At 43.5% G+C, this 14712-nt stretch overlaps 1 protein-coding gene across 1 annotated transcript in view; it reads right to left on the bottom strand.

Moving 5' to 3' along the window:
- DNAH1 (dynein axonemal heavy chain 1) overlaps positions 1-14712 on the bottom strand; it is a 67803-nt gene that overhangs the window by 36300 nt on the left and 16791 nt on the right. Inside the window, exons 16-29 of the mRNA XM_059856931.1 lie at positions 13547-13702; positions 12371-12569; positions 10227-10480; positions 9124-9336; positions 8262-8426; positions 7444-7565; positions 6772-6877; positions 5489-5668; positions 4394-4534; positions 3628-3791; positions 3130-3243; positions 2335-2523; positions 1204-1309; positions 17-130 (exon numbers count right to left, since the gene is read on the bottom strand). Of these exons, the coding sequence (XP_059712914.1) occupies positions 17-130; positions 1204-1309; positions 2335-2523; positions 3130-3243; positions 3628-3791; positions 4394-4534; positions 5489-5668; positions 6772-6877; positions 7444-7565; positions 8262-8426; positions 9124-9336; positions 10227-10480; positions 12371-12569; positions 13547-13702 (2223 nt within the window). The remainder of the gene's footprint in view (positions 1-16; positions 131-1203; positions 1310-2334; positions 2524-3129; positions 3244-3627; positions 3792-4393; positions 4535-5488; positions 5669-6771; positions 6878-7443; positions 7566-8261; positions 8427-9123; positions 9337-10226; positions 10481-12370; positions 12570-13546; positions 13703-14712) is intronic.

The following is a 14712-nucleotide window of genomic DNA, read 5'->3' as shown; positions in this document are numbered from 1 at the left end:
AGCCTGCCCTCCTTACCTTCAGGTTATCAGGCAGTTCAGTGCGCCCAGCGTACCCTGGGTTCATTGTGATAAAGACTGCACAGGATGGGACCAGTGGGATCTCTGTGCCTTCAAATATGAAGGTTTCCACCTGGAAAATTAAAAATATGATCATCCTTGAAGAACAGAGCCTGACCTGCAAACTAAATAATGTAGCAGAATCTTCCAGGAGGAGAATAGTTTTTAGTTGTTAAATTATAAAGTACAAACACACACAGCTGCCCACAACAGTAGTGACTCAATCTGGTCCCACTGCAGAAACCCAGTATTACCAGCAATATTTTTCCCTGTACAAAAGACTGGGCTTGTGGAAGATTTACTGATAGGTTAAATTTTCCTTTTTTTTCCTTTAAACTCTTGAACAGACTTCAATCCCTTCAGCTGTAAACAAACGTCTTCCCATTTATTTTGCACTAGAGATCAGACCTGAATTAATTCATGGCAAAGAGGGCAAAGAGAAACCTAAATCCTTTTTAAAGCTGTGTAGGTAGTAATTTCAGATGGGGGATAAAGCAATGCAGAAGAATTTACAGAGAGCAAGTTTCTAATTCCAAGCCAAAGTCAAGGAGATTCAGGTCTTAACCCTTCTGGGCCTCCAGAGAACAAAGCAGAGGCTGGCTGCTAGACTGGCTGACAGCTGAATCTCCATTGAAGCCAACAGTTCACAACAATTCACTTCACAATACAACTCTGTGTGCACCAATATGTGTTTTTCTGAACATACTGGGTTTTGTGAACCCACCAAAGCTTGGTTAACACATTTAGACAAATTTGGTGCTGAGCAACTCATGTCAGAATACTGACTGCCTTTATCACAGCTCCAATTTTGATCAGCTTGGTGGATCTGTATCAGAGTGTCTCCCACACCAAAGCCTGCTGGCACTACAGCTCAAGCTGAGAGGTACTTCAGTCTGTGAGAGTGTGGGCAACTCTGGCAGCATAGACTAAGGTGAAGTTAAAAATTCCCCTGAGGATGTTGACTGTAATGGACTGATATGATGTGCCATAGTTAGGACATTTTTCAAACCTCTCCTCAAGGACGTCTGCTAAGAGTTGCCCCTGAGAAGTGAAGCTTGAAGGTGTGTGCAGAGACAAGGGCTTGCCTGAACTAGCTCAAGTGGAGATTTTTTTGCCTATCTTTGCATTCACATGTTCCTTACATACCCTCTGCTGCTGTGCTTTCTGGATGGTTGTGATCTGCTGGGCCACCACAGACAGCACCTCGATATCGATGCGGTTGAACTCATCAAAGCAAGCCCAGGCACCAGAGCTGGGCAAGGAAGGAAGAATGAAGGGAGTCAGGAACAACATACAGGAGCAAACTTGCAGTCAGAAGTTCAGCTAGATCTAGAAGTTATATATACCCACATATTGGGTAAGCATAACAGAGACTGGAAGTGAACACAAAAGGGCCCTGATGTCCTGATGTCCCACGGCAAACAGTGACACAGCCATTGCGTCCTGGTTCAGTGGACACCCAGCTGTGCATCCCAGGCCATGTGATGAGTGCCCATGGCAGTATCCAATCCTAGAGCTTGGGACAAATTCTCTATTACACATCTGAGCTTTAAAGAGGTGTCATGTTGAATTCCTTGTTTGTACCTGAGCTGTAAGTGCAGCAGATACAGTTTAGATAACACTTAAGTCCATTTTTCATAGTTTGGAAAACTACATATAAAGCTGGAAGCATGCATATGAGGAAGGTGATCTTCCCACAAGGCATGGCTCAAGAAAGAAGTTAAACCACTTACAAAGAAAGCATCTGAGAAAAGAATATCAGCTTTTGTTGGACTAACTAATTCAGATTCACCAGTGTGCAACAGACTAATTGGACCAGCTCTGTTTGAAATGTAGAGAAGAGACAAGCCTCTCTCAGAGGATCCCTCAGGGCTTAGAGCAGTCTCTCTTGGCTGCCCAATTTTGAATACTCTCAGCAGATTCTCTTCTTCTTAAGATTAAGCAGCTTGTGGGCTGAATCTCAGTCCAACATGGATGATATTAAAATAAAGGCCAAAGCTGCAAACATTTGCACAGGTGGATTAGTACATTGTGGATTAGTGCAAAGCATTTTAATTTTGTCTTAAATGAACAAGGATCTCTTTTTATCTCTTTTTTTTTTATAATTGGATCAACCGTTCCTCCTTTCTGGCTGGAATTTTGTAACCTTGCTCATTCTGGAACTTAGTAACCCCCCTTGCTAGGGCTTTTCTTGTTCTTTTGGGCTGCTATGAAAAATACCCACCAACTCCCAGTGTGCAGCATCCCTCAATAATGACACTCAGCCTGTCACTGTACCTGGCTAGTCCCTTAAAAAACTTGCCCATTGCCATAAAGTCAAGTTGGTCAGAGCAGTTGAACACTACAGTTTGGATTGCCAGTGCTTTGCCCAGGTCTTTTGTTGTTTCTGTTTTGCCTGTTCCTGCTGGTCCTGCAGGTGCTCCTCCAAATTTCAGGTGCAGCGCCCCTGTAAGTGTCAGATAACACCTACAACAAAGATGAGACCAGATGATGAAAAAAAGCATTTGTACTACTGATTTCAGCAAGGAGACATATGATCTATACAGCTGGAGACAAGGAGGAATCCATCATTCATTATTCTACAAAACTGCTTAGATATGCAGCATTCTGCAAAGGAGTTAGAGCTATGTGGCCTTGATTAGTATTCATGGTGGCCTGCATGGATAAATCCTTCTGCCACTGGCTACAAATTCATTCTGCAGAAAAAGGACAGTTACAAAAGGGTAAAACTATTATTTCTGCTGCATATTCTAGAGTACTAGCTGGTTTCTAGAAGAGCTCCTTAGCTATCAGGTAGGCATTTTATATGAGAGCACTACATTAAGAATTAGAAGAGTGGAAGCAATCAGTCTAAGCACTGACCACTTGGAATACAGTAGCAACCAATGCCAGGGTGCTACTGTGCACTTGTCTCAAGTAGTCCTTTACTGTACAAATGGATTCTATTTACCTACATTAGGATGTAGGACCTGCATGGTCAGATCCTTGATTTAATCCTCTTCATCCAGAAGAAGAAAAATAAAGAAAAGAGAAAAAAGAAGTGCATTTGTACCCAGAAAACAATGTCTTTACCTGTCAGTGAGGGGTGTGATAACCAGACGGCCAGTGTTGCCCAGATACTCATAGCCATAGATGAACTCAGCATTGACTGCTCTGATGTACAGATCTCCCCTTGTCCAGTAGTATCTAATGGTGAGTGAACATGACATCAGAAAGATAAACACTGCCTGGCAGACAAAGCAGCAGCTCACGAGACTACAGCCTGCAGGTTTGGAGACCTGATTGTCAAGGGATTTCCCTCTCGAGAGCAGAAAGGATAAAGTAGCACAACAGGGTGGACAGGAGCTCTCACAGGGCCTGGGATCAAGCATTGCACTCCTTGGGCAGGAGTGTGGCCATTCACAGTGACACATCATGGTATGGGTTAGTTTATATAGCCAAAGAGGATGCCATTAAAGCTAGATCTGTCTCATACCCTTGTTTCCATTTGCCATGGACACAGCTGATGAGTAAGGAGAATGGAGACTGGCCAGGGAGGCCAAGTGAGGTTCAACAGCTGGGCTCTCTAACCTGAGCTGGGAGATCCACTCAAAATCGTTCATGCTTGTTACATTCTCCTCAACCAGCTTTGCTGCAACGTCCTTGGCATGCACCTCGATCACAATGAGAGCTGACAGCACTGCTCTCTGCATCCTGGACAGCCTCCCGCGGACCAGGGCCACCAAACCTCCCAGCTGGGAACAAAAGGAAAGTACCCTAAAGCAATGCACTCTGTACCAACACAATGCAATCAAACTCAGGGAATGCTGAGTCTCAGATCGCTCAGGCAACTTCTGCCTCTTCTCTTTTTAGAAGTACAAATGGTTGCTCAGAAAGCAAATACCACTCAGGGCTGGCTCAGAGCTGAGTTTTGCCTACACCATTACCATGTTCAGGTGAAAAGAATGAGTTAGAGCCACTATGAAGTCCAGAGCTAATAACTCTCAGGTATTAGGTGTAATTAGATGCACAGAGCTGATATGAAGGATGCAGTTTCCTCCACTGTCCATCACTTCAGTTCTTTGCCTTCTGCTTCTTGGGTAACCCCGGAGAAGTTATCTTTCACCTTGTATAGTGTTCAGGTGGTGATCATATTATCAGTCCTGTATTTTATTATGACAAATACCCTATTAATTAAGAAGACAACCTGTTTTATCACTTGTTTTGAGCAGTGCTATGCAAAACTGTCTCTGTGTTCCCATCAGTATTGTCCTGGCTGTATTTATAACTTGTCTGAGGTCTGATGACTGAAAAGCCTCCATCTGGCAAAATCTCACCCTTACATTCATTTTCATACCTGAGCACTCAGCTGTGGGTAAAGCCTGCTGGACAAATCTCCAGCCTCTAGAGCTTCAGACACTTCCTTCGTCCAGAAAATCTGGCAGCCAGCAATGACCACTTGGCCAGGCCATTCCAAGACCCATGTGGTACGTGGAGTCTTAAAACAGAAAAAAAAAAAGGTGTGAGAAAGAGGGAAAAAAGGTGGTAAGACTATTTATTTATTTATTTATCTATTTCTATGTCCTCTTGCTCTGAGAGGCATGAGTAACAAATCAGCACTGAATTCTTGTGTAAGAGGCTTTCCTTTTCTTTCCCTTCCACTTGCTGTGAAGAAATCACCTCCAGGCACTGGGTACAGCAGGTACCTTCTCTCCACTATGCCATTTGCAGTAACACTTACAAGTAGCCATTAGCAGGTGAAGAGCAGGAATCTGTGAGACCCAAAAGAATGTCTCCCCTCCTCTGATGTATTCTAACTTTCCTACTTTCAAATTTTCAGTCTGAATAAGAAAAAGTAACAGAAATATCTGAGGCCTCTTTTTTTTTCAGCCTTTCTGAAAAATAGATTAGAAATAGATTACCTAGATTAGAAACTTCAATTTTACACCAGCATAGCTTTTGTACAGAAACCAGAGCCATGATGCATCCCCTATGCACCGACTGAAACCAAGAGTTTATGTGCCTTGATTACTTTTACCAGCCCCTAGCATACTGTGTGAGACACAAGAGCTTTCAAAGAGGAAGCAGTCTGGAGAGATGAATAGATATGGATTCATACAGGGTTGTTCCATGCTGCAGGAAAGCTGTGAGGGCGTGTGCAGGGTTTGCATTCTGCTGGACCATTAGCTTTTTGCCCAGCTGCCCATTCTGCACTTACAGGCACACAACTGTATTAAAGGCTGTGTTTTGAAAGTAGAATTGAATAGAGTAGAGTAGAGTAGAGTAGAGTAGAGTAGAGTAGAGTAGAGTAGAGTAGAGTAGAGTAGAGTAGAATAGAATAGAATAGAATAGAATAGAATAGAATAGAATAGAATAGAATAGAATAGAATAGAATATGGCAAGCCTGGAACCAACATATCAGAGACCTGCCAGTCTGTGATAAAACTCTTACCTCTGGATAAACACCAATTGATTTTTCTATGTTGTCCCGAACACTGGCCTTCATGGCTTTCTCCACTTCCACCAGCCAGTCCTCCACATTCTCAGTGGGAGTGATGGCAGAAGACAGCTTCACCTCTTCTCCTTCACCAGAGTACATGTGTGTGATCTGTAGGTCTTCCTGGAATTTCAGCTAATGGAAGAAGCACAACAGGAGATATGAGTGGAGGTTTTATTTTCGATCCCTGCTTTCCCGCCCTGGGGGGACAGCCAGCCTGCACCAGTGTTTGCTCATTATAAACCTGGTGCCAAACTTGGTTGCCAGTAGTGATAATAAAGTGTGAGATAGATGTGCAAAATGACCTCTCCAAAAAATGGAAAAGGATTGTATGAAAACAAGAGATTCACATTGCTGGTGTGACTTGAGTGAAGCAAATCAAATTATAGGTAGGATGAACATTTCTCATTGCCTGTCTAGGACTCAGACCCTTGACTCCTGCTCAATTCTGTAGATTCAAATAATTTCCCTTGATGTCACAGTGCCTGGTTTTAAGAGTAAAATTTTAACAGCTTATCTGGTGCCCCAGCATATCACTGAAAGTCCCCTTATTTATTCCAATGGCTTTGCACCATGTTTCCAGTTCAATTTCCTTTCTATTTTTCCAAACTAATGACTAGGAGATTGGTTTTACTGTATGAGTATTGTGGTGGCTTGAGCTGTGACTAGCTATGGAGTCTGGAGTCTATTAGAAATAACAAAGAGGAAAAATAGCCAGGTTAACTCCATCTCCTAAGTAGGGATGAAGGCAGAAACTTAATTCAGCTCAGGCTTGCTCAGTCCTTGTCCCTTCTGGGGCTGTCAGCAGGAGTGGCATTCGATCCTAACAAGGTGCCTGTGAGTAGAAAGCTAAGTCAGAGCTATTTCTCCTGGCCTTCGTGGTGAGATGGACACACATCTCCAGAGGGAGTGTCCTCCCCTCCTAGGATGGCTATCTAAGTGAATTTCTCTAAGTCACCCCTGGCAGATGCCTATTTGGCCCCATTGTCTGAAGGACAACCAAGGGTACCCAGTTCATGGGCAGATGCCTGGCTTTGAAATGTGTAAAGTGAGGTTGCTGGAATCCCACTTCAGGACAGGCAGCACCTTCCAATGCCTATGTACAGGTACAGGTTCCCAGGAGACACATTTCCATAGAGCAGAATGTGAACATTCCTCCAGACCTCAGAACACCTCCAACTCCCATGACAAAGCTTCCCAAAGGCGGGCCAAGCCACTCGTGTGCTGGCTGTGCCTACCCGTGCAATGTTCTCAAAGCACTTGTGGAGGTGAGGCTGTACAGCAGTGGGGTCTTTAGTCTGGGACAGGATTTCCAGCAGCTCATCATCTGAAAGGAAGTAGAACCTACAAACACAGAGAGAAGTATGAGGAGAGGCTCTGCTTACTGCAGCAGCAAGAGCTAAGTGCTGGCATAATGGGGAACAAGCCTTTTGCTAAAGACACTGTTGCTGACTGCTCACTGATCTCTTTGTATTTGTGTAGATGAGCAGCCACCACCCAGCCCTCTCCCCTTCTATAGAGACAGACTTCTGCCTCTGCAGAAGTCAGTTATTTCCAAGCAAAGAGGGTTCATATGAGTATCAAAGAATAGAAGTCTTCCTTCAGGGAATAAGAGACAAAGTTACTTAGAGATTTTCATTTTACCCCATCCTTTCTACATAAATCCTGAGGCACAGATATGCAACAATGCTACCAGACTGCCCTTAACTCACCACATTTGTGTGTGCCTGTTTTCTCCCCATGAGATGGCAGCATTGAAAGGCACAGCTTTCCTTATGTTTGCAGGCCATGCATAAATCCTAAGCTTAGGTGGTTTTGCTCTTTCTTGGCAGAATGAACAGCAGTGAGCCTCTCCTTTCATATTTTCTGAAAGAGGGAGGGCAATCTAGTCCAGTGAAATTTGGAGTTACCTGGGAAAAGCAGCTCTCTTTGTCTCCAGATATTCACTCAGCCCTTTCTGCACAAGTTCAAGCAGTTCGTTACACTTTTGCAGCTTTTCCAGTAGCTTTGGATTAGGGCACAGAGAAATCACCTACAACAGAATGTGTAACAGAGGAAGCATCAGTATTCTGAGCATGTGAGAGATAAGGCAATGGAGATAATTGGGTTGCCCAGTGATGTTACTGATGGGATTTAAATGACTCATTCACAGGAATTCTCAGGGATCTGGAGAGGTGTATGCTTTGTGGGTAAGGAGGGTAAACAGCCGTTATGGAGACAAGCATTTCTGGCTTCCCCTAAATACCAACATTTGTAATATGGAATACAAGCAGTGAAGGAGTCCTGGGAAGTGGAGACTGGAGAATAGAAGAGAGCAGAGCACTGCCACCAGGACACAAAAACAGGCAAAAACAATGGTTCTAAAAAACTTAGGGAATCAGTCTTGAGGAGGAATTGAAGGAGTTACCTTATGGATTACAACCACTGCAGGTTACAAGAGTCATTAAGAGGCAGGGATTCTCTGTGTTGAGGAGGAGGAAACTGCTGGGGTGGAGACTTTGGTGGAAGGCACTACAGAGAATGGATCTGTCCATTCAGGCATCAGAAAACAAGGCCAAGTTCCAAGAGAAGAGACCCAGCACAATGTGCTGGGCAAGGCTACACAGTTAACACAGTGCTGCTCATGTCCATGCCATTATGAAAACAATGACTCAAAGACACAGTCCTTGTGTGAGCACAGCTCCAAGGTGTTTGAGACACCTGCACTGTCTTTCATCAAGGCACATACCTCAGGGTTTTTATTAGCACTCTTCATGACTTCCCTCCAATCCTTATCCACAATGTTGTAGCGCTGGCTTTCCACTGGGAGCTGTCTTTTGATGTCCTCTGAACTAAAGATTGGCTCCAAGTAGAGCCAAGAGCGCTGACAGTTCAGCCACTCCTCTAGGACATCCTAGTGGGAAGCAAGAAAAGCATATCAGGACACCATGCTATGAACCTGTTCAACAAAACCATTCAAACTGTGAACCAGAACATGTTTAAAAAAAAACAAGAAAGAAATAAAAAAAGAGGTGATGCAGCACTTACACCGTCCATATTTCTAAAATCTACCTACAGGGTCAGGAGCTGGAATTTCCTTTCCAAATAATTAACAACTTCCTAGCACTCCTCTTTCCAAAAGTTTTGGAACTTTTCTCCTGCAGCACTGCTATTTTGCTGTCAGAGTCCTGCTGGGCGCTCCTGGTTTGATGAGCAAGTGCTGGCACAGTCTGGCAGATCCTGCTTAAACAGCAATCTCCCATGTGCTTTCCAGCACTGAGATGTGGATGATTAGCATGGATTTCACAGGGTCTGTAAGAATCTCTAAGGTCCACTCAGTACAGTGTGATTAGAGAGACCAGTAACACTACTCACAGCAATAGGCAAGCTCTGGCCCCATCAAAACATGTTGCAATAGGCACCAAAAGGGCTGCATTACTTTCCTAGAGTCAGAGGGCTTTCACAGGCCCTATTCTTCTCTAAAGACTGACACTCTCTTGATAACTGCCTTCCCAGCTGCCAGCAGCAACTGCACAGTGTCCATGTCCAAGCATGACAGCATAGCCCAGCTGCCTGCCTCCACCACATGTGTGTGGGTAAAAAAACAGTACCTGTGTCATCTTCAGCTTAGTTTCCCAAGAGTTCATCCTCTCCTCAAAAGGTTTCTTGAAGGGTGAGAAAGACATGCTCTGAACCAGGACAATATGATCATCTAGGAGCTGAGAAATGTCATCGGTGCTTTTCAGTATATAGGTATTGGTGTTTTTGTAAAGCATCACAATGAATGAAACAGATTTCCATTCAGCCTCTATCTTGTTGAGTGCCTGGAACAGAGGGACAAGCAATTTAATTTTCATATACAACTTCTGCAAATGGTTATTCCAGCTTCCACAACTCTCTTAATGCCACTCTCTAGAAAATGACAGATTTTTGCTTTTGGAATCCACTGAAAACTGCAGCTCTGTATTTTATGCATGACACAATCAGCAACAGCACATTTCCTCTGCATTGCCCATAGGTTCAACACCTCCACACCAGTGCTGAAACAAACACCTTGAGGGGAAAAAATGGCAATTTCACCTCCAGGCCTGTTTACACTCTAGATGCACAGAGGCTGCCAGCAAAGGGCTTATTAATGACTATGATTAATGACAGCTTTGACAAAAGGGGAACTATCCATTGGGAAGTTGCCTGAGATTTCAGAGAACAAGAGCTGCCAGAAGGTCAAGACCATCTTAGATCACATCTGAACTGATGAACTGATGCTGAAAGGCTATTTAATCTATGAATCTCCAGAGCTAGAAGAGTTTCCCTGCACGTTTACTGGTTTAAAGGATTTGCCATCTCTGTTTCCAGTCACTGCTAATCCTTCTGACATAACATTTGAATGGCAGAGTGCAGACAATCAATTTATTTTAACTTAACCAGTCACTAATCCCACAGTGATGAGTGAGACCCTAGCAGTGGATCAACATAACCATAAGGCAGTGCTGTTAATGCCACAACTGAAATTCTGCACAAGACAGAATAAGTTCTACTGTGTGGAAGTTGTGTGGTCATCACTCCCTTCTGTAATGACAGCAACCCTTTTACTTGTGCTGCAGAATGTCTAACACTCTGGGACAACAGGAACATCACCCAAGGCAATGACTGCCTCCTCAGCAGAAACCCATTTGAGAAGCAAGCAGAGACACAACAAGTCCTCTCTTCTCACACTTTCGATGGCGTATTCCTTGCTGGCTGTCTCAGCCACTTTGAGAACAGTCTCCATGTGGTCCTGCAGGTTCAGCTCCAAGCAGTGACCAAATGTCATGCTGGGGTTCAGCTCCTCCTTGGCCTGGACCTGGCTGGACAGCATCTCCCAGTGCCGGCTCCTCATGCCAGGGTTGCGCAGCCCCTGAATTAGGGGCACGTACTGCTTGAAATCATCCATCTTGTCTCGAAACTCCTTGGCGACACTCTGGCAGTCTTTCAGGGAGAGAATCAGAACAACAGGGAGAAAATCAGCAACAACAGCATGTGAGGAAGTTGCCTTAAGGAACTCCTAGAAGCTGTCTAAAGCCTGGTGTGCATCTAGTCACATGGTATAGGTAAGCAGCAGGTGAGAGCACTGGAAGATGCAGGTTGAAGTAAGGAGGATATGAAGGCTATCTCTACATGGCCACTAAGCCAGGATTCAAGCCTGCTCCCAAGAAGCAGATCTGCCTATTACCAAAAGCCTGTTACAGGCAAGCCCATGCTAAGCTGAAGTGTGCCTTAGGCTACAGCTTACCAGAAGAAGAGAGGCAGACAAATTTAACTTCTTCAAATGGACTGAAGCATGATCATCTGCCAGTAGATATTTTGGAAGTTACAGTCATCATTTCAAGACATTCACTTATTAACAAACCTGCATTTTAAGTTATCTCACAGCACAGCTCAGGTCACCCTCAATAGAAGATGGACACTGAGAAGATAGAAGCAGGCTGGGATCCCAGCCTGGAAATAGAAAGTGTGCAGAATAGGCCCTGCCAGCCTATGGTCATGCTACAGACAAATGTACTTCTGCCTCATAGGAAGGACAAAGTTAGGGAAAAGGCTTTTTTCTCTGGGAGCATCCTAGAAAGCCTCTGCACTGTTCACATCATGACTTTTTTTTTTTTGGCACGTGCTACTGTGAGTAAAACAATGGGTAGGTAAAGAACATGGGACTTGCTTCCATTCCAAAATCTGGCTATAGCATGTGCTTCCTTTTATTGCACCCTGCCCGGTTGCACTGCGTGCTCGCAGCAAAGATGTGATCCCCTCGTGCTCCCTGCTGGGGATATGCAAAGGACAAAACAAATATCCAGGTACCAGAGAATATTGCAACGAACTAAGCAGGTATTCTTAGTATTTCTGTTTATCATAATGATTCATAGTTACTCATGCATCCACTCATCACCTCCTCCATTGGGGCTGATTCATGGCATTGTTTAAGAGCAAGTTCAAGTTAAAAAGGATGAATCAAAAATCACCCACAGCAAAATATATTTCAATCTAAGCCATCTGGCAGGAGATTTTAGAATTAGCTCTAAAGATTGACCAACACATCTCTGAGAACCAGGGAATGGCAAGTTAAGCTACAACTGAAGTCTCAAATTCAGCTTTATTAGGAGAAATGGTCAAAAGACCTTCATGTGAATTGCAAGGGCTGAGCGCAATCATCTCAACTTCATACACATTCAGGCAAGAAGGAAAATTGTTATTATATTGCAGAGATCATTTCCAGATTTTGCAATTTCATTTTATTCATAACAAAATCAAGACCTCTTCTGGCTTTCCATTAAATGCATTGGCTAATAAAATAAGATTGGCCCAGAAAATAGCACCTGCAAGACCCATATTCAAGTTCCCTTGTTGCCTGACTTTGCACTTTGCATGAGGGCTTAAACCCACACGTCTAGCCAGTGGGCTATATAGTAACTCTCTGTGACTAGCCTGCATTATTGCACTATATATATATATATATATATATATATATATATATATATATATAAAATACACACACACACACACACACATATATATATATATATATATATATATATATATATATATATATATATATATATATAAAATACACACATATATATATACTTAGTAAATACTAACTGCAACATCAGAGGGTGGCTGGTACTTCAAGCCTGTAACTAGTATCTAGATGTGAATCATCATAGTTTCAGGAAAATAAGCGGAAAATAACTTTGTTAGCATTTTCCCAGCTGTCTCTAATACACATGTGACTTCCTGATACTCCCTGTTTAGAGCACTCTGTGACATGCTTCACATCAAAATGCTGATGTTCACCAACTTCCTCTCCCCAGACTGTGCATCTACCTGGTGAATCCTTGAACTGCTTCACACATCTCTGCATGGTCTTAACAGAGTCAGTGACATTCTTTTCTAGCTCCTCTGCCTCAATTTTAAGGAGAGAATCATTCATCCAGCTCACATTCCACTTTATCCAGTCTGACACTGTAGTCCAGAGATCATAGTATGGCTGGAAGTCCTTAAGCATCTTGTTCAGCCCACTGTACTTTAGAAAGAAATTAAAAACAACGTAAACAAGTGTATTCACCTCAAACAACAGCTACATGTCAAAAGGCCACAAAAACCCACCTCTTTTTTGAATCTGAAGCCAGCAATGAGAAAACATGTATTCCAAGAGAATATATCAGACTACCTTCTCCTGGGCCAACAATACGTATTTCAAGGGAGAGCAACCAGCAGAGCTGGGCTTGACACATTCAGGCCAACGTACATCCAGTGGAGCTGTGCCTGCACCATGTGTGTGGCATGGAAAGCACTCTTTCCACTTGCCTCTACCAAGCTCTCCTGCAGAATGAGGAGATTTTGATGGACAGGCCACACACCATCAGAGAAAGCACACACCATTATCATATTAAAACTTGGCTCCTTACAGGGAAGGAGAAGTAACCAGAGAATGAAGGGTAGGAAAGGATCATCATGTGAACTCCACTTCTGGTCTGCAGCCAGACTTGGCTGGATGTGGATGACAATGACTCACTGGCAGCTGAGCAGCTACAAGCAAAATGAGTGTTTACAACTATATAAACTGTTGCCTTAGGAGAACACCACGCTCCAAGCCCAGCCAGCTGCCAGCACCCACTCTGCATTCACACCCATAGACCTGCAGCAACAGCCTTACAGAAATGGATGCATCCTAAGTGCTGCTTCAAGACCTTCCCAACAATGTCTCCTCATGAACATCCCTCAGATCTCACTGTGGGCACCCAAAGTCTCTCACAGAAATAGTGGAAATATCAGACCCTGAGCAGCCTTCCATGTTTGTCTGGGATCAGCTTCTCTGCAGCCCAGTGGAGCGATGAAGCAGTGTAGCCAATCTACAGGACTGAGTAGCAGTTCCCCAGATAAACCAAAACAGCATGAAGGATTTCTTCCTGAGGAACTAAGTCTCATTATTTGCTCTACCTACCACCTAGAAATCCCAGCAAAGATCAGAGTCCTGCAGGTACAGGACCTGACACTTACATCGGTAACTCTGATGCCAAAGAGTCTTTCCCTGTTGTTGTAGAGAACTGCCAACTCCTGGAGCTCCTTCAGCTGCTTCCGGACATCCCTTGCATCTTCAGCCAGCTCATGGGCTTGGTTAACATCTGACTGGACAGAAAATCCACCTACAGTCAGCTGGAAGAGAAAAGGCAGGCACAAGTTGGGACTCTGAAGCTGAGTGCTGCTTCTAGAGATAACAGCTTCCTGGTGTGCTCTTTGTTACGTTCAAAGGCGAGATTTTTATGTTTGTGATTTCACCCCCCACCCCCCAAACCAATTTCACTTCTTTTTAGACTGTGATGAAAGTGGTGAGGAGAAGAAATAACCACTGGTCAGGTGGAAGAAACTGCAAATGTGATGACAAGCTGCTTGTCCTCTTTGTGACAACAGTTAATCCCCAAGGAATAGGAACAATAAGTCTGTGCCCAGATTTGATGCTGAATTTACACTGATATTTGCTACAGAACCAGTAAAGTGCAAATGATAGCTCTACTAGTCACTCAGTTTGTTTCCAAGAATTGTTTAACAACACATATCTAGAGCTTCTCTAATAAATTTCGTGGTTTGCTTCGGTGGCTTGGGTTTGTTTGTTTGGTTTGGATTTTGCTTTGGTATTTTGTGTGGGTTTGTTTTTTATTTGTTTGGTTTTTTTGATCCAGTGTTGGGGTATTATCATTTTGGGAACCTGTTTCCAAGAAAATCTAGGTCAGTGATTCCACCTTTCTAAAATGTCTTTCTTCCCCCTGAATTTAAGAGTTTCTGAGGAAAAAATAAAATTCAGACTGTTTTAGCAGACACCAGAGATATCTCAGCTCCAAAACTCTGCAATTATTTCAGGGTCCTTTCCCACAAGATGAGTTCCCTGGCTGAATGCTGTATTTTCCCCCTTGATGGCAGCGCATCACAGGAGATGCTCTGCAGGGAACTGAGTACACAAAAAAGAAAAAGGAGGTGCCCATGTTGCCTGAGCACCAAGAATTGGAACACTGTATAAACACCTTCTCAATGAAAAATGAGTATTTCCGCAGAGTCTTGTCTTTCACACAAAAAGGAAACTCTTAATCAAAAGCCAACAAAACACCAAGGGAGGGTGCATTAATATTTGGTCTAACAACACATTCACCTCAAAACTCATCTGAGTAAAA

This window comes from Haemorhous mexicanus, chromosome 11 (assembly GCF_027477595.1).
Source record: "Haemorhous mexicanus isolate bHaeMex1 chromosome 11, bHaeMex1.pri, whole genome shotgun sequence".
NCBI lineage: Eukaryota > Metazoa > Chordata > Aves > Passeriformes > Fringillidae > Haemorhous > Haemorhous mexicanus.
The sequence above is the reverse complement of the archived record's forward strand: the minus strand, read 5'-3'. Positions and strand labels throughout refer to the sequence as shown.